Genomic DNA, 20506 nt, shown 5'->3' on the forward strand with positions numbered 1-20506 from the left:
CTTCCTGTCTGGTTCTAACAGCTTCCGGGAGAAGCCGGAAGAGACCGGACTGTGGACAGAATTGGGGCTTGCCATCCCCTCCCCTGGCCCCTACAGAAAGGTGAGTCCCTGGGCCATCCTGGCGAAGTCAAAACACTTAGTCTGGCCGTTTCAGGTGAGGATCGCCTTACTTATTCAGGCGCAATACCGCTCCAGTCCCTCTAATTTCCCATGTTCCCCCGCGTACTGAAGCCCCGCCCCCAGCCTCCCAGCCCCGCCCCGAAGGTTGAGGGGTGTGGATGGTTTGTGACCCCCCTCACCCGACTCTACCCTTCACGGGATAGGATAACTGGGTTTGGGCACGGCTGCCGGAGCTAGGCACCCTTTCGGCTCGGGTGGACCCATGGACCTCTCTTCAGCGCCGCGGAGATAGGACCGCCCAAACACGGAGCCTTCGCCTCAGAAAAGGCAGGATCGGGGACCCCCTCCTCACCGCGCCGTCCGGGTCACTTACAGGTTGAGGAGAGAGCAAAGGCCTCTGAGGAGGGAGACCTGGGGTCCTGTCCAGCCCCTCCCCACGAAAGTTCCCTGTGCCTGCGCCAGTCGTTTTTGCCTCTGTTCGCCGTAGTTTCCTGTAAATCAGGGTTAATGACATTAACCATCTTACCATCAGGAGTTAGTTGTGGGAGTGACAAATAATCGCTACTATTTACTTACTGAACACTTGCAACGTGCCAGGCACTGTGCTAAGTATTTTGCTTCAATGATTTCCCATCATCTTCAAAACAACCTTATGAGGTAGGTACTATTCTTAACCCCATTTTACTGATGAGAAAGCTGAGGCTCTGAGAAAGTTGTCTGAGGTTACGGAGCTAGTAAGAGGCATAACGGGGGTTATAATTAGTTGGGGTTTTTTTCCTGACCTCAGGGCCCATGTACTAAATAAGGATGTGGAAACTATTCAGATGTTGATACGTTACACAAATATTCTTTGAGCAACTACTGTGAGATTAGGCTGGGCACTATGGTGCACAGAGAAATACATGTCGTCCTTGTTTTCCAGGAGTCTAGTAGAGAGATGACAGGTAGATAAGTATAATGAAGTTTTATAGGTGCTGTGAGAATAGTCTGGTAATGATAATCATCAGACTGGATTTGCCCAGGGACAGCTGTGAAAGCAGCAGATTCTGTAAGGTAAAGAGTAGTTACTCTAAGGAGCAAGCAAAAATCCTTCCTGCCTTTCTGAGAAACTGCCGAGAGAGAACATAGTACAAGAAGAGAGACTGAGATACCAATTGCAAGAGCCATTTTGGAATCTTTTCCAAATCAGTTCTACTCCGATAGTGGTTTTGCAGTTGTGAGCCTATGGTGACCCAGGAGGGTGGTGGTTCTGGCGTCTCTCCTGCTTCACTGCCAGGAGATTTTCAGAGGAGACAGACACGATGTTTGTTGCATAGTGTCTGTTGATGGCCCCTACAGAGTTGTCTCTTTGGGGTGGGCTGACTTTGCTTTTGATGATAAATTAGTTTTCTTTGGCTCTTGACATCTGGACCCAGATCTGTGACCGTGAATGAGATTAGGTTCAAATGAGACAGTCTGGCAAGAGTGCGTGCACTATGCCTCCAAAGGGGCCCCCAAATAAAAAATTCCAGGCTTTTTTGTTCTCTCTGAAGTCACCTTGGAGGCATCTCAGGGGAGCATAGTTGCTTTACCAAGTAATAGAAATCCTAGTGAACTTCAGGGCACAAAGAAGCAAATGTTCTCCCCGCCTACCAAAAAAGCAATAAGCAGTAGCAGTAGCAGCAAAGTTGTAAGGTTTTCCTGATGATCCATGCTCATTGTAGGGTTGGAATGTGAGAGAGGAAGGGTGGAACCTAAAAGCCAGCGTTTCACAATAGAGGCAAAGGGTAAGTCCTTAGCTGTAGGTTGGGGGTCCAGAGTTCGGAAGGTTTGTGCCCCTTTCTATACAGGACACAGAACTCCATTTTCTTTCTGGGCTTGGTCAGTTAGAACCTAAACAAACAGGAAATCTGGTTGCAACCCTCATGCCCTGCTGATGCTGTCCCCCTTTGTTCCTGCAGTGTGGACCCATTCAGCAGCCAGGCCATGGAGATCTCTGATGTCACCCTTATTGAGGGTGTGGGTAATGAGGTGACTGTGGTGGCAGGTGTGGTGGTGCTGATTCTAGCCTTGATCCTAGCTTGGCTCTCTACCTACGTAGCAGACAGCAGTAGCAACCAGCTCCTGGGCACTATTGTGTCAGCTGGCGACACATCCGTCCTCCACCTGGGGCACGTGGACCATCTGGTGGCGGGCCAAGGCACCCCAGAGCCCACCGAACTTCCCCATCCATCAGAGGGTAATGATGAGAAGGCTGAAGAGGCTGGCGAAGGTGGGGGAGACTCCACAGGGGAGCCTGGAGCTGGGGGTGGTGTTGAGCCCAGCCTTGAGCATCTGCTTGACATCCAAAGCCTGCCCAAAAGACAAGTGGGCCCAGAGAGCAGCAGTCCAGAGGCGCCCCTGAGATCCGAGGACAGCAACTGTCTCCCTCCCAGCCCCAGCCTCATCAATGTGCGGCTCAAATTCCTCAATGACACCGAGGAGCTGGCTGTGGCCAGGCCCGAGGATACTGTGGGTGCTCTGAAGAGGTAAGTGGGCTGGGAAGTGGGAAGCTGCTCATACCCCATGCCCCCAGCCCTTGTTCTTCTCGGAAGAGGCTGATACAGATATTGGAGCAGGGAAGTGTTGGGTCCAGCTGCTACGGGGCAGGTTGGGGAATACTTCCTTAGTAACTCACCCTGCTGCAATTTCCCCCCGTTGCCTTGTTTTGTTGGTCCAGGCCTCCTGGCCTTCTCATTCCTCGCCCTCTTGTCTTTCCTTCTGTCTCTCTCATCTTTACTATAGTAAATACTTCCCTGGACAAGAGAGCCAGATGAAACTGATCTACCAGGGCCGCCTGCTGCAAGACCCAGCCTGCACACTGCGTTCCCTGAACATTACTGACAACTGTGTGATTCACTGCCACCGCTCACCCCCAGGGTCAGCTGTTCCAGGCCCCTCAGCTTCCCTGGCCCCCTCCTCGGTCACTGAGCCACCCAGCCTCGGTGTCAGTGTGGGCAGCCTCATGGTGCCTGTGTTTGTGGTGCTGTTAGGTGTGGTGTGGTACTTCCGTATCAATTACCGCCAGTTTTTCACAGCACCTGCCACTGTCTCCCTGGTGGGGGTCACTGTTTTTTTCAGCTTCCTAGTATTTGGGATGTATGGACGATAAGGACCAGAGGGAGAAAATGAAAGGCATGGTCTTCCTCCTTTATGGCCTCTCCCCTTTCCTGGCCAGAGCTGGGCCCAAGGGCCTGGGAGGGGAGGGTGGAAAGGATGTGGTGGGTTCTCCTCCATAGGACACAGGGGCAGGCATGGGGTCTCCCCTTCATGTCCACGAGGGTACAGACATCCCCTCTGTGCAAGCACAACTCAGGTAGAAATGAGAATGTCATTTTCCTTCACTTTTAAGGTCCTGAAGTTCAGAGCCGAGCTGGTGGCCCAGCTCAGTGGGCTGCCTGGATTCTGAGGATTCCCTCCCAGCTGTGGCCCTAGCTCTTCCCATCATCCTGCATGTCTGCTCCTCAGCACCCAGGGCTGTCTGCCAGGGCAGCTCAGCATGGCCCCAGCACACTTCTGTAGGGAGCCTGGTGTAACTCTTGATTCCTTAGTGGAACATCCATCTTTGGAGACTAAAACCACACAAGCAGGAGTGAAGTTTGTCAGCCTTCCCTCTAGGCACTTTACTTTCTCCCTCCACCCCGTAGCAGTAATAGGGTGTTCTGTGTGTTCCAGACAGTTACCAGTGTTCTCCCTTTTTTTCAAAGCACTTTGCTTATATTCTTTTTTTTTTTTTTTAAGTAGTTCTTTATAGAGCTCAGTCAGAAAGGGGACTGGGGCACAAAGCCAAGCCCCCAGCATTGGGAGAGGCCAGGCCACAGCTGCTGCTACCCTAGGCCTAAGGCTGTAAGCAAGAGGCAGCTCTGGCTCTCAGCCAGTGTCATACCCTGCCCAGCTCCAAGGACGAGCTCTGGGTATGGAGCACTGGGCCCCAGGCCCTTGCCTATGGGGCTCTTGGATGGAGGGTCAGTGTCTGTGACTGAATAAAGTTCCATTTTGTGGCTGTGGAGCCTCCTTCTGTGACAGTAAGAGAATGGCTTTGCCCCTCAGCAACATGGGAATGAGGGTGGGCAGCTGGGCTACCAACGGGAGATGCAGTTTATTTACACCAGCAGCCATGGGGGCAGGGGGAATACACAGCGTTTACAAAGTTAGCTACCTGTACAGGATGGATTACATATGCAAAAATAAAAATCTCAAGACCACAGGACAGCGTGAGCCCCACCCCCCTCCCCCAATGACCCCAGCATGCGGTTATGCCAGGCGGGTGGCCCCTGGGCATGCGGGGGGGAGTGATGCATGGAAGGAAAAGCCACCGGCCATGGAAATTAGTACAGAACCCCCCCCACACACTCAGACACATGATAGGATACAGGGTGGACGACACCTAGCCGGGGTGGGAAGGATGGGAATTGAAACCCACACAGCCTGCTGTTAGAGGGAAGGGAGTGGGGAGCTCCTAGCCCCTGTTCAACTACATGGTAGGGGGGCGTACTCTCCCCAGGAGGAAAGGGGGTTGCTCCCTCAGGGTCCCTGCTGGACCAAGCCCATCTCTTACCCAGCCTGGGCAGGGGGCTCTGCCCTGAGGGCGGGCCAAGGAACAATGGGGAAGTGGATGTGGACAAACCAGTTCCCAAACTACTTCCCACTTCTCCCTCCTCCAACCAGAGGGGGGAAAGGGAGAGGCCAGAGGGGAAAGGGTATATTAGGGCCTGAGCTGCAGCTGCCTCTCAGAAGGAAGAGTGGCCCACGGCCTTCCTCCCTTCACCTTCAACCTATTCCCAAGACTGCATTTGGGAGCAGGCTGGAGGCGGGCTGAGATCCTCCTTTCCCTCTGGCTTCCCCTTTGAGGGAGAAGGCTGTGGAGGGTCGAGAACAGAGGAGCCCAGGCCCCAGGATTTATTCTAACTCCTGCCAAAACTTGTTTGGCTTTTTAAAAAATAATCACAATTCTTGGGTTAAAAACCAATTTGTAACCAGGCGCCAGCCACAATCAGAACCACCCCAGGGGGAGACTGGGGTTCCAGACAGGGTACTACAGCCCTATCTCTGTTGTTCCCTTAACCCTCGGGTCCCTAACCCAAATCAGTCCAACCAGTCCTGGGTACTAGCTACCCAAATGTGGGATGGCTCCTCCTGGGAGGAAGGCAGGGGACACGTCCAGCAAGTGCCAGAGAACATGGCTCAGGGACAACTTCATCCCTGTGACGGTCAGCTCTGTTCCCAGCCCAGACTGCAGTCCTCCAGCTTGGCTCCTGGGAGTGATGGTGCCTGCATGGAGGTGGGACGCATGGAGATGGGACGATACATCTCTTCAGGATGTAGACCAGGCAGGTGGGCACACTGGCAAGACAGTCCCACAGAGGGGCACTGCCTAGGCATGGCACCCCTTACCCCTCCACTGACAACCTGGAGCACAGAGACCACCCTCTCTTCCCACCCACTCCTCGCAAGGGGGGAGAGGTAAAAGATCAGGATTTTCCTCAGCCCCAAACCACAAGTACAGAATAAATAACTTAAAAGCGGCTAAGGAAGGGGAAACAGGGCAGGCTTTGGAGGCAGGAGCATCGAGAGAGGAGGAACTGAAGCTGGTTGAGGTGAAAGGGGGTGGCAAGCAGCAGTTGGGAACTCGGGCTGCCCTGCTAGGGCAGCGGGGCAGGGTAGGCAGGAGGAACATGGGGCCACCCCAGGAGGGTGAGGCTGGGCCCCTTCCTGGGGCAGGGAATGAGGTAAGAAAACATTTCAAATAAAGCAGCACCGTTCCCTCTCACCTTGGGGCCCCACTCCTCACCAGCCCTGGGTCAGGGAGGAAAGGTAGGGGGGGAGTCATTTTGATACACAGCTCCCTCTTCCTACCCTCCCCTTGCCTGTTCCTTGAAGCTGTAGAGGCCGGAGGCCCTTTCCTGGCACCCAACAACAAAAGGACAGCTCCTGCTGCCAAGGAGGCCCATGGGGACTGAGGGGAAGGGCTGCCCCTGTGAGAGGCAGGGAAGGCGGTGGCGGCGGTTCTGGGCGCCTACCTCAGCAGACAGCTCTCTGTGCCTATCTCCCCCTGGGATGGGGGTCTTGGATAGGATTCTGCACGTAGACAGGACACACCCAGCCCTGCCCCTCAGCTCCAAGCACCGGACCCATTCACATTGCTGAGGGCAGCTGGGGGAGGCCCCCTCCAGGCTCAGCTTCCTACCCACAGCCTCCCGGGTAGCCACAATGCTCCTCGGCAGGGCTTTGTCCAGTTCCTGGGGTGGGGGGCAGGCATTGCCCTGGCACAGTGCCCAGGTTAGGCCCCTGGCCTAGCTGGACATCCAGTAACTCACAGAATAAATAGGAAAACCGCCTCCCCACCAAACTTATGTCCAAGGCATAATATGTCCAGGTCTGAGTCCTGCATGCCGAGGGGCCGTGCTCCATTGCAGAGGACCCTGACACCCCCCAGGGGTGCATAATTGGATCCTCTGCCCGATTAGCACACCAAGCTTCCCAAGCCCAAACCCCCAGCAGCCGTCCATTTGCCAGGCTATGCCACCTGGGTGGGGGTCGGGAGAGAGGGCTCTGCTCAGCCAAAGGCTATCCCTTGCACCCAAGTCAGTTGATGTCATCGTAGATGCTGGGCGTCGGGGGTGCCGGTGGCTTTGGCTTTTTCTTCTTGTTGGAGCCCAGGCCGGAGGCAGTCCCTACCAGGCTCAGATGGGATTTCTTTTTCTTGGTTTTCCGTGACTCAGAGCTGTTGGTACCTGAAAAGAAAGAGGCACCAGGGGTAAGGGAAGGGTTGTGGCAGGGGAATGCAAGGTGTCCCCTCCTCACCTCACTTCGGGCAGAGAGGCCCCAGGGCCCAGCTGTATCACCTACCTAGACCCCATCCCTGATTCTCACTCGTCTTGGAGGAGCCTGAATCAGAGGGTGAGAGATCAGACGAGCCGTCCCACTGAAGCCGGCTGATCAGGGCCTGGCTATCAGTCATGTCAAAGCTGTCATTATCCAGGGAACTCTCGACCTCTGGAAGGACGCTGGAAAGGGGAGAGGCCAAAGAAGGGCTTTAAGGATACCAATTAGCACCCCACAAACCACCACCCTTCCCAGAAGGTCGCTTACGCTGAGGGTCCAAGGAAATATATCCGCACAGCTCGCCGCTGCTCATCCGTGTGCTGGGGACAGCGCAGAGACCTGGTGGGGAAAGAATGATCAGACCCTGACAAAAGAGGAAGGCTCTGAGGAATACAGGCGAAGCCCCACCCCTCAGCAGAGGTGGGAGCGATGGACACAGGGAAGGGATGAACGGAGAGCCCCCAGGTTGTGGCCTAAGGCCTGATCATTCGAGGAGGGGAAGGGAGGGGTGGGAGCCCTGTTGCTCAAGTCCAGGGGTACTCCCGACCCATGCCCAGGGTAAGTGTGCAGCGGGGCCCCCGGCCCCCTCTCTAGGTTCTGAGCTCACCTTGTGCACATCTTCTTGGTGTGTTCAGAAATCACCCCACATTGCTAGAAGAGGAATATAAGCTGAAAGGAGGAATGGAGGAAAGCCTACTCTAGACACTAGACATTCCCTTCTGTACAAATGCTAGACTGCACAAGCAGAAATGGCCCCAAGGAGTCCAGGGCACACGGCCCCAGACCACCATTGGCCAGGAAATCTAATTCAGAAGAGAAAACTATGCGGCTCTCACTGCTTCATCACCAGCCTCTTCCAGGGCCTCAACCATGGCCTGTGGCTAAGCCCACTCCCAAGGGCCTCCCCTTCCCTGGTCCCTCACCGTGGTGAGCAGGCTACGCAGTTCCTCTGGCCCCAGGGTCTCGTAGCTGATCCCAGTTGAGTTGTTATACTGGGTGAGAACCAGAGGTACAGGTTAGAGAAAGGGCAGTCAAGGAAAGGAGGGTAGGGGTGGGGAATCAGTCCCTCTCAGCCCTTTCTAAGTGAGAAGGCCTTAAGACCACCCAGAAGTTTTCCAGTGATTCCTTTCATCCCACCTACCCATGGGTAAGGGGTTGGGACCAGGACCCAGAAAGAACATAAATACGGAAGTCCCAAGTACCCCATCTAGTGCTTCTGGCTGTCAGCATTCTGATCCCCACGTGTCCAAATCCCACCCAACTCACAGCAAGGAAAATGACAGGGAACCTAAGAGGGGCAGCCCCTACTCACCTTAAAAGGATCCGAATTGCTAAGTTCCCCTGAAGAAGAAAAAAGAAGGGGAAGGGTGTTTGATGCAGAGGTACAGACAGAGAACCCTGAAAATAACCAGAGAGGAAGTGGGGGTGACAGAAGGATCACAGGCCCTCCCTCAATACCCCTGCCCCTCATGCCCCCACCTCCACCCTCCAGCAACGAGTCCCAGAAGACACAGTTAGAACCACTCCCATTGTTCCAGCCCCACTTACCATTTTTGTGTTTTAAAGACTTGGATCTTCGAGGGGAATTGGGGTTCTGGAATGGGAGATACCATAGCTTTGGGGAAAGGGTAACGATAAGGGGGAGCCGAGAACCCAGGGAAGGAAAAAAGATTTGACAAACATCCTCAAATTCCTCCTCTTCCTCCCCAGTCAGAGGCCTATCTACCCAGATTCCCCCTTCCCCACATTCTCCCAAGGCCTCTGCTGCCCTCCTGCCCATCAGACACCCTCATCCCAGAACCCAGAGAGGCACCCAGTGACCTCAGATTTGAGATACCCGAAGACTCCCTGCCCAAAGGGGAGGGTATCTGTCCTTTGCCCAAATTTCCCTCATGCTTGCCCCGGCTCTCACCTTGTCTGATTTTCTCTTCTTGGCTGTGTAGGACAAAAGGATAAAGGGCAGGGTCACTTTAAGTTCCCAATCTAAGGGCACCTAAAGAGAAGTACAAAGCTACACTCTCCCCCCTCATTCAGGATAACAACTTGTAACTATTACATACCCAAGTCTTACGTACCCACCTCACCCCAGTGCCCCCCTCCCCGATTCCCCAGATCCCCAAACACCTTTCTTCTCTGAGCCGTAGGACCAGTCGTTGTCATTGATGTCATCGTTATCCTCTTGGTCACTCTCAGATTTGTTCATGTTGTTGCTATTGGCAATCCTGCCAAGGGTGGGGAAGGGGGAGGGTCAAGGCTGCCACCTCTCTCTGCCCCCGACTTCAGAGTAGAGTGGAGCACCTGGGGCTAAGCACAACCCACCCTCTATGCCCTACAAATGCCCCCAGGGGATGACACCTCGGGAGAGGCTGTAAAACATGAGCCGCTCTGGTTCTAGCAGGGGAAGAAGCCCTCACCGGCGGTTGGCAATTCGGCTGCTGTTCCGACCCATTCCCAGGCACTTCTCCAGATGGGGAGCAAAGCGGGAGGCGGCAATGCTGCGGCTGCAATTGGGGCAAACACACTCCTTGCTCTTCCACTGGTTGAAAACCTGTCCAAAGATGTCCAACCCCGGCTGGTCCACGATCTCTGGGGGCAGGAGAGGCGTGGCGATCAGGGTGGGCAGGGCCCCTCACCTGTTGTTCCCGCTTGTGGCCCCATGGCCTCTACAAAACCCCTGCCTAAGCTCACAGGAGCTCCAGGCGCTACATCTGGTGTGGCTGCCAGAGAAGGAACCTCCAAGCACTCCCAGGGCAGGGCTAGACTACTCTCCTTCAACCCGGAAGCTCACCAAAATCCTTCATGCTATCAGGATCCGTGTCGTCCAGGAAGAAGTAGCCACACTTGACAGCCCGGTGTACCTCAAAGCAGAATCCCAAACAAGAATCCTCGACCAGGTCCGCGTATATCTCCTGAGCGATGGCCTGGGCCCAAGGGAGAACATCCAGGGTCATGAGAGTCACAGCCCCTTGGACTGAGAGCAACTCTCACCAACCAAATCTCCTGCCAATTCGCCCTGGCCAAAAATAATGCTTTCTTTGCCATTTTCCCCATCTTGACTTCGAGTTCTTTCTTCTTGGATCCTTGGGCCTTTTCAGCCAGCTATTCCCTTTAAGGAACAAGGCTGACTACCCAAATTCCTCTTTGGTGTGGATGCCAGATATAGCGACGTAGAGACATCAAGAGAAAGAACTAGAGGCACACGTGGGGGAGCCCTCACCTCTAGTTTGCTGTTATCCAGGCCAGACAAAGACATTTCCTCCATTTTCATTTGTAAACTCTTGTGGAGACGGCGCTCTGACTGCTCATAGCACAGCGGGCGGCAACACGGCTGCACACATGGGGGTGGGGGTGTTGGTGTGAGTCCAAGGCACCTCTGAGGACTGCCACCTCCCCTCCGCACCTCGCTGCCCAGAACTTAATGGTGGCATCAGGATCTACCTCTCCCTAAGGCCCAGGCTCACTAAGTCTGGATGGTCCTTCAGGGCCTGAAACCCAAAGGCAGCCTAGTCCTTCCCAGGCCTGAACTCAGGCCCTGGGCTCTACTGCCAATCAGAGCCTGGGTCTATAGGAGGAAGCAGCTCACCCCAGATCCCCAAAACTCAAACCCCTCTTTGATACCCATGGTGCAATGCAGCAGGCGGAGGAGAAGGAACTCTAAGGCCTCAAAGCAAACCCACAGGGTGTGGCAAAGAACTGCACAGACTCCTAAATACACTCCCCCCCCTTCCCAGGCTCTCCTCAGAGTCACCTCTGCTTTCAGCCAGGATGTCCACTTGGGGGGGTACTGCTACCAGAAGTAGAAATGGCCCTAGGACCCTACAACCTTCACCCCACTCTGTCTTCCCTTGAAATAAGCCTGCCACTACAGAAGGGGAGCAGAGCCCAGAGACCTAGAGCTGAAGGGGCATTTCTAATCACCGTGAGCAAGAGGAGGCAGAGTCTGGTGGGATGGCATGCCAGGAGTGGGCACTCCCCTTACCTGTTCTTCTTTTAGATAACCACCCTCCCTCCCTCAGGACCTGCCCGGAAGTCTTTCCAAGAGCCCCAAAGTCCAGGAATCCCCACCAAAGGATTCAGAAACAGCGCCCACAATCCAGGGCCCCTCTGAACGGTGGGTACGAGTTTAAGGAGCTGCCGGCCTAGAGTGGGGTGGGGACTGACAAATGAGCCAGGGGCACTGGGGAGGGTAGGAGGCCGGGCCTCGGCTCTTCCCCCGTCCCTGCGGCACTGCTGCTGCATCATACCGACTGGGGGGAGGAGAGTCGAGCCGCCAGAGGCCGGCGCCGGGCCGGGACAGACCGACCCCTAGAGAGTGGGCAGAGTGGGACGCGTCCCGGCCCCTCTCCTTCCCCGCCCGCCGACAGCCCCGGCCGGCCGGGAAGAGGAGTCCGGGAAGCTGTCTCTATTGTCCCGGGGGCTGGGGCCTGGCTCCCTAACAAAGGCCCCGCGCCCCCTCCCCGGCCGGCCCTGCCCCGCCCAGGGGGGACCCAGACAGGGGGAGAGCTGGGGGCCCCGGCCGGGCCGGGAAGCCGGGGGAAGCCGGGCGTTTCCGCGTCGGCCCGGGGGGAGGGGAAGGGGCGCTGACCCAGACCTGGGGGGAGGGGGCCCAAGCCCCGCCTCGGGCCCCGCCCCCCGCCCCCCGCAGGCCCCTCCCCCGTCCCCGTCTCCGTCCCGTACTCACCCCGCCCGGGGGGCCGCGCCGGGGCCCGGCGGCCTCTCAGGGCCGCGTCCTCCGGCGGCGGCGGCGGCGGCGGCTGCTCCGGAGCCCCATGTCCGTCGGTCCGTCCTCGCCTCTCCCCGGGGCCCAGGGCCCGGGGCCGGGGGGTCGGGCCACCCCCCCGCCTCGCCGCCTCACCGGGCAGCCATGGCCCCTTCCCCTCCCTTCTCGTCCCGTCGCCGCCTCCTCCTCCTCACCTCACCCCGCCCGCGCGCAGTCCGCGCGCCGTCCGCGCGCCCCTCCCCCCGCCCCCCACTCCAGCCCGCCTCTCCCGGGCGGGGGGTGCGGCGCGAGCCCGGAGCGCGCGCGCGTGCCGCGACCGGAGGATGGATGGATGGAGCGAGCGAGAACGCGAGCGTGCGCGCGCGCGCCCCTCTCCCCCTCCCTCCGCGCGGGCGCGGGGCCCAGCGCGAGCGCGCTCCAACCTCCTCCTCTTCCTCCTCCCGCCCCTCCTCAACACCCCGCCCCCGCCCTCCCTTCCTCTTCCTTCTTTCGCTTTCGCGCGCCCAGCGACTGCTCGCGCCTGCTAGAAGGGCCCAAGCGCGTGCATCTGCCCCGCGGCCGCAGCTCGGCAGCATTTGCTCCGGGGGGCGGGGACCGGGCGGGGAGGAGGGGCGCCACGCCGCCGTCCAAAGTACCGGCGGACGGGGACGGGGGCGGGGAGATGGGCGGGGCCTTTGGGAGCCAACCCGGCCAATCGCCGCCTCGCCTTGGCCCGGCCGGCCCAATAGGGTGCCGGTGGGTGGAGCGGCGTTCAAGGTGAGGTGCGCGGTGCGCTGGGGGCGGAGACGTTTTGCCGTCCCGGCCGGCTCAGGGGCGGGGGCAGCGGGTGGCGTCGAAAGAGAGCGCCGGCTCCCAGCCGAGCCTGGGACGCCTTCCGGCCGAGGCTCCCCCGCCCTTCCCTCGGGGCTCCCTGCTCTTTTTCCTCCCAGCCCCCGCACCCCAGCCTTTACCCTGAAGCGTGCAGCCACTTCTGTGAAGAGGCCAGAGTTGAAGTGGGACGCACTTAGCCCCTCAGGGGAGAAAACCCGTGGAGGCGAAGGAGCTCGTCCGAGTCTCCGTTCCCCGTGTTTCTGGGCGGGTCTCGGCCGACTCCAGGCCCAGGAACCAACAGACGCCCGAGATGAGGGTCCTCCGCTGAGGGCGGAGGCCGAGCTGTGCCATTCTGAGCCGAGCGCCCTCCCAGCCCTCGTCCTAATTTAGATCCCACACCTGCTCTCCTTTCCTGCTTCCGGAACCCACGCTAGACCCCCCCCCCCCACCTCTCCTGTTCACAGCCTGCCGGGCACTGGCCAGACCCTTCCTCCGACCCAGTGCTACTCCCCAGGGTGTGCCCATATCCTCGCGGTCTCACAGGCCCTCTTTACCTTCTGGAGCAAAGGGTCTTTCCCAGCCCCAGTAGGTGCCTGAACTGGCACTTCCATTTCGGTTACTCTCTGTCTGGAGTCCTGGAACTGGTGTATGACAGCCCTCTTCCCTTACAAGATAAGATTAAACTAGAAAAGGCTTAAATCATATGCTTTGGGACCATCATTGACTCTCTAGCCTTCAGCAAACACTTATTGAAGCAATAGTCCTAAGTGATTTAGACCAGGAAGCAGATCTGAATTTAAATCTGTGAACCTGACAAATGAACTTGGGCAAATGAGCTCTTTGTTGCCTCAGTTTCCTCTGTTGTCACCCGCTGTAGTGATAGTACCTATTTCATTAAGTTGTTGTGGGGATTGACAAGTCAGTGCATGTGAAACTCTTAGCTCAGTCCAAGTGTTGGTAAATCTTAGCTGCTGTTCTTAGGGTGTGCTGTTAAGAATTCTTACGTGCATGAGTGCTGGGAAGCAAATATAAAATAAGACAGTTGTATTTCCTCAAGAAGTTCACAATTTGTAGGGCAGACAGACCTATAAGAAAGTATTGCCAAACAGTGTGATTAAAAATAGGAGAGATAAGCATAGGGGACAGAGGTGGCCAGGAGGAGGGATCAAATGATGTAGAAGAGTTGGTCAGGAAAGGCTTCTCATAGTGGGGGCTGAACCATGTCAAAGCAGTCCAAGAAGGCACTAGACATCTCAAACAGAAGTTTCAAAAGTGAGTTGCCCAGAAGTCTGGGCTCATAGGAACGGGTAGGGAAGCAGCAGGATGTAAGCAGGTCAGAACATACAGGACCAACGGTGTCCTGAGGAGTTTCTGGGCTTTAACTCTCCAGGCTATGAGGAGTCCTGAAGGGGAATTTAAGGGGAATCATTTGGCCAGACATGGATTTTAAGTAGATCATTCTGGAGCGTGGAGTCTGTTTACCTTAGAAGTAGTAGGTGTGTGGGGTAAAGGCGGGAGAGATCCTGAAAACATCTTTAATCAAAATGGGGAGCTCTGAGGAGGAGATGTGAGGATACAGAAGAATGACAAGTTCAGTCACGTTATGTTGGAGTTATGGTGGGGACTCTCAGAAGGTGGTTGAATTTGGGTCTAGAGCAAAGTAGTGAGGCCACGCCTTCAGATATCTCCACAGCCTGAATCAGGAATTCTCCACTCCGATGATGCTGATCTGTTTCTGAGTCTCGGAATATGTCCAGTATATCCTGCCTTAAGGAATTTAGATATGCCCACAAAGCCTTCCTGTCTCCTTGTTTACCTAAATCCTGCCTCACTTCTCCACCCGTGGTCACCTTCAAACTCCTTTAAAACTGGACTGTACTATTCATTTGGCACTTGGCCTGAGCTTCTCTGTGGTGGTGACCTCGTTGGGCACGTGCCCAGTCTCCACAGTTAGCACCAGTCAATAAACGCTAAGGACTATGCTGGTCCAGGCTCTGGGTGAGGCCCTGGGGTTACAGCAACAAGCCAGAGAGACATGCAGACCTTGTTCTAGTGGCACCTACAGCTCAGCAAAGCCTAATGTGGAAGAAAGAAGATTGAATGTGAAGGCATCCAGGCTGCTGAAAAAGACAAATGCATGGAGATCTTTTTCTCAGGGGGTCAGGGAAGGCCCCCTTGAGAAAGTGATCTTTTAAGTGAAGCCCTGAGTTACCTAGGAAGAGAAGTAAAGAGGAACATTGACTTGTGTAGCTGGAATTGAGCAGACAGGCCAGCAGTGGTACCAGATTCCACAGGGCCTTGTGGGCCATACTTATTCACTCATTCAACAAATGTTTCTTTTTTCTTTTCGTAGGATAGATAGATACATAGATAGATAGGTAGGTAGGTATTATTTCATTTTTTAAATGGAGATACCAGGGATCGAACCCAGGACCTCGTGCATGTTAAGCACACGCTCTACCACTGAGCTATACTCTCCCCCCAACAAATGTTGCTTGAGTGTCAAATGTATGCCAGGCAATCTTAGGTGCTGGGGTTATTGTAATGAATTAGCAGATAAGTTGTCTTCTATTTGGGGAGATAGACAACAGAACAAGGAGGTATAGGAGGAGGTCTCTTTAGAGAGGGTGGTCAGGGAAGGCCTGTGAGGGGACATTTGAACTTAAGTCTGAGGGATGAGAAAAACAAGATACATGTGGTATTGGGGGAATAGAATTTTGGGCAGAGAGAATAAGTGCAAAGGCCCTGTGGTAGGTGTGTTTGAGGAACAAAAGGGAGATCCCTTGGCTGGATTATTGTGAGTGATTAGGAAGAGATGGGTAAGAGAAGGGAAACAGGGGCCAGGCCTTGTAGGGTCATGTAAGTTATAAGTGCAGAAGTCATCTGATTTGTTTTTAAAGGACAGATTTGGTTGCTGTGTGCAGAATGGACTGTAGGGGTAAGAATGCCAGCAGCAAGACCAGTTTTAGATCTTTGCAGAAGTTGAGCAATGGTGGTGTCTTGAATAGGATGAGGATGGCAGCAGGTAGATGGATTCGAGAGAGATACAGGAAGTGGAATAGGCAGGTCTAGATACGTGAATTTCATCTCCTTTCATTAAGAGATGAAGAGGGAGGGAGTCAAGGCTGATATTTCTAGATTGAATGACTAGATGGTGGGTGATCTTTTGGAGTCCTGAGGTATGAGGTGCCTGCAAGATATCCCAGAGAATACACTAAAATCTACCCAACACAGTCTGCAGCTTGGAAGAGCAGTCTCTGTAGATATCCCTTTTGGTAATGGTTACCTGTGGTGATAATTGGAGGTTCTTGTGACCTGAACACCTAGGATAGAACGAGGAGGAGCCGATGTCAACTGAGTGGACCAAGACATCAAGAGACGGACAAGTGTCCACTGAGTTTGTAATGATGAGCATGTTAGTGACCTCAGGGTCACTTCAGGACAATGGTGAGTGAGAGGTGAGGAAATGGGAGACCATGAGGGCCAAGGAGCTTTTCAGTAGTTTGGCCAAGAATAAGAGAGAAGTGTGGGGTGAAGAGAGAAGTCTTAGATGGGCCTGGGTCTTTAGCCCTTGGTGACTCCAGGAGCCCAGCCAAGGCCTGTGCAGGAAAGGCTGGATTCCTTAGCCGCAGAGAGCGAGTCATCTCGGCTTAGTTCACTTCCATCAGAGGTCTGGGGAGTTAGGAAAATCATTCCTAACCCTGGGTGAGGCTGAGGACTCGAGGTGGGAAGGTTACTCCAATTCCCAATGATAAACCCTAGCATGACCAGGGTGAACCCCTGATCTTAATGGTTCACCACCCCCATTTTTCTAGGCAGTGTACTCTGGGAGAAAAGAATGTTTGTCTTCCAAATTCTCAGTCCTTAGTGGTCTGGCAATCCAAGGTGAACTGAATTAAGAAAGTGCAAGTAAACAGTACTTCACAAAACAATGTGAAGGTAGGTTACTTACGGAATCTTTAGAAAAGAGGAAGATGGTTCCAGAAAGAAGGGGCAAACAAGTTGGCTTCAAGGGTCTTTCCACATTGAGCTTGTTGGGTCACCCTTGCGACCATTCCCCCTTCACTTAATCCAGTGATCAGACAGCAGTCAAACCTTTGTTTTTTACTTTATTGTACAAAAAAAGGGAAAACAAAACTTCCACAGTTGGCCTTAAGCTTAGGCAGACACCTCTAAGCCATTCCCTCCCACCTCCCATGATACAAATTCAAGTTGTGGTTGTTGAAACCTACAAAAACACTCCTTAAATACTAGAAAAAAAAAGGGGGGGGGGAGTGAGGGTCCTCCCACCCCAGCCATCCTATCCCAGTGCCAAAATGCACTCAGAGTGACCTCTTACAGCACCAACACCCCCACCCCACCCCAGCCCTGCTGTTTGTACTGTAAGAATTTTTTAATTTTTGAAACAGGAGGAAAAAAAAGTGCCCCGTTCAAAGTTGTTTTTAAATGAAAACACATTCCACTAAAACACAACAGCACAGGGGCATTCAAACAGGGAAATAAGGTTCTTTGCTGGGGCTCTTGGGAAGAAATAGAACCTATGAACCCCTGTACATAATCTCAGGATCAGGACAAAGGAAGGGGCATGGGTGTGGGGAGTGTCCCTCCTTAGCTCCCCCCACCCCCAGCACCAAGTCCAAGGCAAAGCAGACTGCCTTCCTTTGGGAGCAGGACCCACCTTTCCTACCCAACCTAGGCAGAGTTCCCACTTTTCCCCCATCCCTTGGCTTTCATTCAGAGGGGGAAGGTAGAAAAGCACAAAGCCCCAATTAAATAGGTCACTGACATGATTGCTTAAAAAAAAAGAAGCCAAAGTTTAATCAAAAACCACACACACAAAAATTAAACCCACATAGAAAAGGTGGCTTGGCTTATTGAGAGTCTAGGAATCAGGGTGCCAAAATTTGGGGGATGGCTAGGAAGAGTTAGGACAGCTGCAAAAGCAGCTTTTGGAGACCTCTTCCCCAGCTGTGGGCTATGGTGGGGGGAGCAGACCTGAGAAATAAAAGGAAATGGGGGTGGGGGAGCTGAAAGATAAGGGGAAAGGCAAGAGGGATGTGTAAGTAAAGCACTTCTAACACATCTCTTGAGGCCCAGGTTCAGAGCCTAGGATGGCCAGATGACTCTCAGATGAGCTGTGGAGACCTTTCCCACCAAATCAAAGCTTTAAGGTTTTCCTGGTCTGTTTCCCTCCCCACTGTCCTGCTGGATATTGGAAACCAGCGGCAGCTCAGTCATATGGCCCCAGCCAAGAGAAATCAGTATAGGAAGCATCAGAGTGGCTTCAGCACACTCCCAAAATTGAATCAAAGATTAGGCAAAGCAGAAGATATGGAGAAAGGGGCCACCCAGCCTATCCCCACCAGGATCAATGTCTCCCTGGCCCTTACCAACCCTTTTACCAGATTCACAGACTGAGGTGGGCTTCTCCTTCTCTCTTACACACACAAATACACATGTGCCTTTGCACGCATCCACAGGTGCACCCATGCTATGTACAGGCCACACACGCACACGCACACACACACACTTTTCCACACGCATCAAGACCGTTTAAAAAAAGTCCCAAACCACCCCCCTAAACCCTCCCTCTCCCAGAAATGACAACAGAGACGGCAGCCGAGATCGGTAGGAAACGTCTCGTTGACAGCTCAGAGCTTAAAAAAAAAAATATATACACATATATAAAAAACACTTCTGCCCCCTCCCCCCATGAGTGGGTCCAGGCAGCTCCTTCCTGCAGGGGGGCAGGGGAGAGGGCCATGGGGCGGTGCCTATTTTCTCATAGACACCTGCCCTCCTCTCCCCACATGTTCCCTGCCTCCAGTTCCAATGTAAGGGTTCAGGCAGCAAGTCCCTCTGGGAAGAAATGGGTCTTCCCCAAGCTTCCACCCTCCCTTGGGTTGGGCTGCAGATGTAGGGGGCCTCACTGGACTCTTTGGGACACCCCCCATCCCACTCCAGGTCCATTGTCCATGCCGGAACCGCAAGTGCAGAAGAAGGGTGGGCTGGGCTGGTCCAGTGGTGGCTCAGTCTGATGGTTGCACTCCCTGGAGGGCTCCCCCGGGCTGATGTCTCTGAGGACACAAAGTTCTGGCCTGGGCTTCTCCAGTGCCTCCCCCTCCACCGTATTTTGTTTAAAAAAAAGAAAGAAAGAAAGAAAGAAAGTGGGGGAGGCTAGGGGGCAGGGGATAGAACATGGGGGAGAAACAAAGGTGGTCAGTTGGGGAGGGGAGTCCCGGGTGGAGCTGAGCCTCAGTTGGAGTCAGAGTCCGAGGAGTCCCCCGAGGAGGAGGAGCTGGAGCTGCTGCCCTCGGACTCATTGTCCTCGTCCTCGTCATCGTCCTCGTCATCATCCTCATCCTCATCATCCTCCTCATTCTGGGAGGCAAGGAATGTGTGGTCACCAGGTGGCCATCCTGGCAGGGCACCCCCCCACCTCCCAGACCTTACCCACCAAGCCCTGTCCACCCCACCTCATCCCCATCCTCGCTCTCATCCTCGCTGCTGGACTCAGAGGAGTCCCCGCCATCCTCAGAGGAGTCCCCATTCTCATCATCTTCCTCCTCATCATCCTCATCATCCTCATCTTCATCCTCTTCATCATCCTCCTCAGACTCCTGGGAGGGATGGAAGCACATCAGTGCTCCCTGCCATGCCACTCCAGGCACCACAGACCCCCATCCCGGCCTCCCTTGTGGGATGGTCTCCTTACCGACTTAGACTGCAGGGTAGTCCGGCTGGACTTGGGGTTCGGGCCTCGCAGCTTGGTCATACTCTTACGTTTCTGTAGGAGATGATGAGGACTTAGGCAAAGGGAGTAGCCATGAGTTCCAGACTCCCCCCAAACCCCACTTTATCCCAATGCCACCCTGCTTCCAGACTCACGCTAGAGATGTACTCTTTATATGCTGCGCGGTCCTGGGGAGACAGACTCTGGGGGAGACAGAGAAGGAGGTGGTGGTTGGAACATGACCCAAACTACTGCTGATTGAATATGCTGGCCAAGTGCCAGGAAGTGGACTGAGCATTTACCCCCACCCCATATTCACCCATCCAGTCTCCCCCTACCTTGGGTCTCTGCAGAGAACCCCAGGGATCTGAGAACACAGCTTCCAGTATTTCTGCTTAAGATGCCCTGAATCCTTTTCTAAGCCACTCTGTCCTAAGACTTGGTTTTCATGTCTGTCCTGTTGCTCTACCCAAATGGAGGCTTCAGAGCCAGGGCCTTCCTCAACTCAAGAGAAGCCCCCCATGATTACTTCCGTAGCCTGACTTCATCACTCCTACCTGGATATCAAGCCTGGAGTCTGCGGCTCACCAAACTTCTGGAACATTTAAATCCTACTGTTTCCCTGGGTCCTTGGCCAATCAGCCTGGGTGGCTGAGGACATAAGTGACTCTCCACACTTTACAGATCTGACTGCTCAAGCAAGGCACAGAAGGAGCTCAGAGGCTGGGGACCGAGCCAGAGACTAGGAGAGGTTCCCCGGTCCCAGGTGGGGGGAGGAAAAAGCAGTCTGATGGTCTGATCTGGATTTTCCTACTTATTAGCTGTGTGACTTTGGATAAGTTACTTAACCTCTCTGAGTCTTGGTTTCCTTATCTTTGACAGGAATAATTACCCTGAAGGACTGCTGAAATACTGAATGAAATCGTGAATGCAGACCAGCCAGCATGATGCCTCCTTTTTCCTCCCTAGGGTCCCCTGCCCTCTCACCTTGACCCAAAGGTCCAGGTGCACTTTGTACTGCTTCTGCTGCTCCTCGGCCAGCTTTTTGTAGTGCTCCTTCTGGCTCTGGGAGATGCGCTGCCAGCGGCTGCCAATCTCCACCATGCGCTCCTTCAGGGGCAGGTGGTTCAGCTCCCCGTTGGACAGCAGCTCCTGAGAGAACTTCTGGTAACCGTTCCTGGGAATCAGGAGTGGTGCAGGGAGGGTCAGGATCCCAACAAAGCAGCCTTCCCACCCTGACCCCACCCCCACCCCTAGGGTGGGGTCCAGCTCCCAGACTC

At 54.7% G+C, this 20506-nt stretch overlaps 3 protein-coding genes, 1 long non-coding RNA gene and 1 other non-coding gene across 18 annotated transcripts in view; 2 read left to right on the forward strand and 3 right to left on the reverse strand.

The window, feature by feature from the left end:
• On the forward strand, nt 1-4141 carry TMUB2 (transmembrane and ubiquitin like domain containing 2). Of its 4 annotated transcripts, XM_064495774.1 has the most exons (4): nt 63-100; nt 324-777; nt 2061-2627; nt 2884-4141. In XM_064495774.1, exons 2-4 carry the CDS (start codon nt 743-745, stop codon nt 3248-3250), a joined length of 969 nt encoding a protein of 322 aa, XP_064351844.1. In that variant the 5' UTR covers nt 63-100; nt 324-742; the 3' UTR covers nt 3251-4141. The 4 variants fall into 4 exon arrangements, with proteins under 4 accessions (XP_010992456.1, XP_010992457.1, XP_064351844.1 ...); XM_010994154.3 differs by lacking the exon at nt 324-777 and having other exon boundaries at nt 1-100; XM_010994155.3 differs by lacking the exon at nt 324-777 and having other exon boundaries at nt 36-154.
• ATXN7L3 (ataxin 7 like 3) lies at nt 3859-12128 on the reverse strand. Of its 7 annotated transcripts, none has more exons than XM_031468659.2 (13): nt 11645-12126; nt 10181-10291; nt 9752-9884; nt 9378-9549; nt 9088-9185; nt 8876-8898; nt 8512-8557; nt 8276-8304; nt 7887-7955; nt 7571-7614; nt 7231-7302; nt 6988-7145; nt 3859-6872 (listed from the first exon to the last, which is right to left on the reverse strand). In XM_031468659.2, the coding sequence occupies exons 2-13, from the start codon at nt 10229-10231 to the stop codon at nt 6724-6726; spliced, it is 1044 nt and encodes a 347-aa protein (XP_031324519.1). In that variant the 5' UTR covers nt 10232-10291; nt 11645-12126; the 3' UTR covers nt 3859-6723. The 7 variants fall into 7 exon arrangements, with proteins under 7 accessions (XP_031324519.1, XP_031324513.1, XP_031324514.1 ...); XM_031468653.2 differs by having other exon boundaries at nt 4219-6872; nt 8276-8361; nt 8512-8578; nt 11645-12128; XM_031468654.2 differs by lacking the exon at nt 11645-12126 and adding an exon at nt 10882-11003 and having other exon boundaries at nt 4219-6872; nt 8276-8361; nt 8512-8578.
• LOC116157779 (uncharacterized) lies at nt 10744-20248 on the forward strand. Its single transcript, XR_004141986.2, has 3 exons — nt 10744-10882; nt 10980-11074; nt 20109-20248. It is a non-coding gene; the product is annotated as an uncharacterized LOC116157779 (long non-coding RNA).
• TRNAV-AAC (transfer RNA valine (anticodon AAC)) lies at nt 14900-14972 on the reverse strand. Its single transcript has one exon. It is a non-coding gene; the product is annotated as a tRNA-Val (tRNA).
• UBTF (upstream binding transcription factor) overlaps nt 16586-20506 on the reverse strand; it is a 16047-nt gene continuing 12126 nt past the window's right edge. For all 5 annotated transcript variants that reach the window (XM_031468651.2, XM_031468648.2, XM_031468652.2 and 2 more), the window contains 5 exons: nt 20214-20403; nt 19382-19429; nt 19209-19280; nt 18970-19113; nt 16586-18874 (listed from right to left, as the gene is read on the reverse strand). In XM_031468651.2, coding sequence (XP_031324511.1) covers nt 18749-18874; nt 18970-19113; nt 19209-19280; nt 19382-19429; nt 20214-20403 — 580 coding nt within the window. In that variant the 3' untranslated portion in view covers nt 16586-18748. The remainder of the gene's footprint in view (nt 18875-18969; nt 19114-19208; nt 19281-19381; nt 19430-20213; nt 20404-20506) is intronic.

The sequence above is a fragment of the Camelus dromedarius genome, chromosome 16 (assembly GCF_036321535.1).
Source record: "Camelus dromedarius isolate mCamDro1 chromosome 16, mCamDro1.pat, whole genome shotgun sequence".
Taxonomy (NCBI): domain Eukaryota; kingdom Metazoa; phylum Chordata; class Mammalia; order Artiodactyla; family Camelidae; genus Camelus; species Camelus dromedarius.

Bases quoted from the DNA above. Each gene is read 5' to 3' on its own strand.
- TMUB2 (XM_064495774.1), top strand. From the start codon at position 743: ATGATTTCCCATCATCTTCAAAACAACCTTATGAG. The intron at 778-2,060 runs GTAGGTACTATT...TTGTTCCTGCAG, and splicing joins CTTCAAAACAACCTTATGAG to TGTGGACCCATTCAGCAGCC. The intron at 2,628-2,883 runs GTAAGTGGGCTG...TCTTTACTATAG, and splicing joins ACTGTGGGTGCTCTGAAGAG to TAAATACTTCCCTGGACAAG.
- ATXN7L3 (XM_031468653.2), bottom strand. From the start codon at position 10,231: ATGAAAATGGAGGAAATGTCTTTGTCTGGCCTGGATAACAGCAAACTA. The intron at 9,885-10,180 runs GTGAGGGCTCCC...CCTTGGGCCCAG, and splicing joins TGGATAACAGCAAACTAGAG to GCCATCGCTCAGGAGATATA. The intron at 8,362-8,511 runs GTAAGTGGGGCT...GGTTATTTTCAG, and splicing joins GTCTTTAAAACACAAAAATG to GGTTCTCTGTCTGTACCTCT.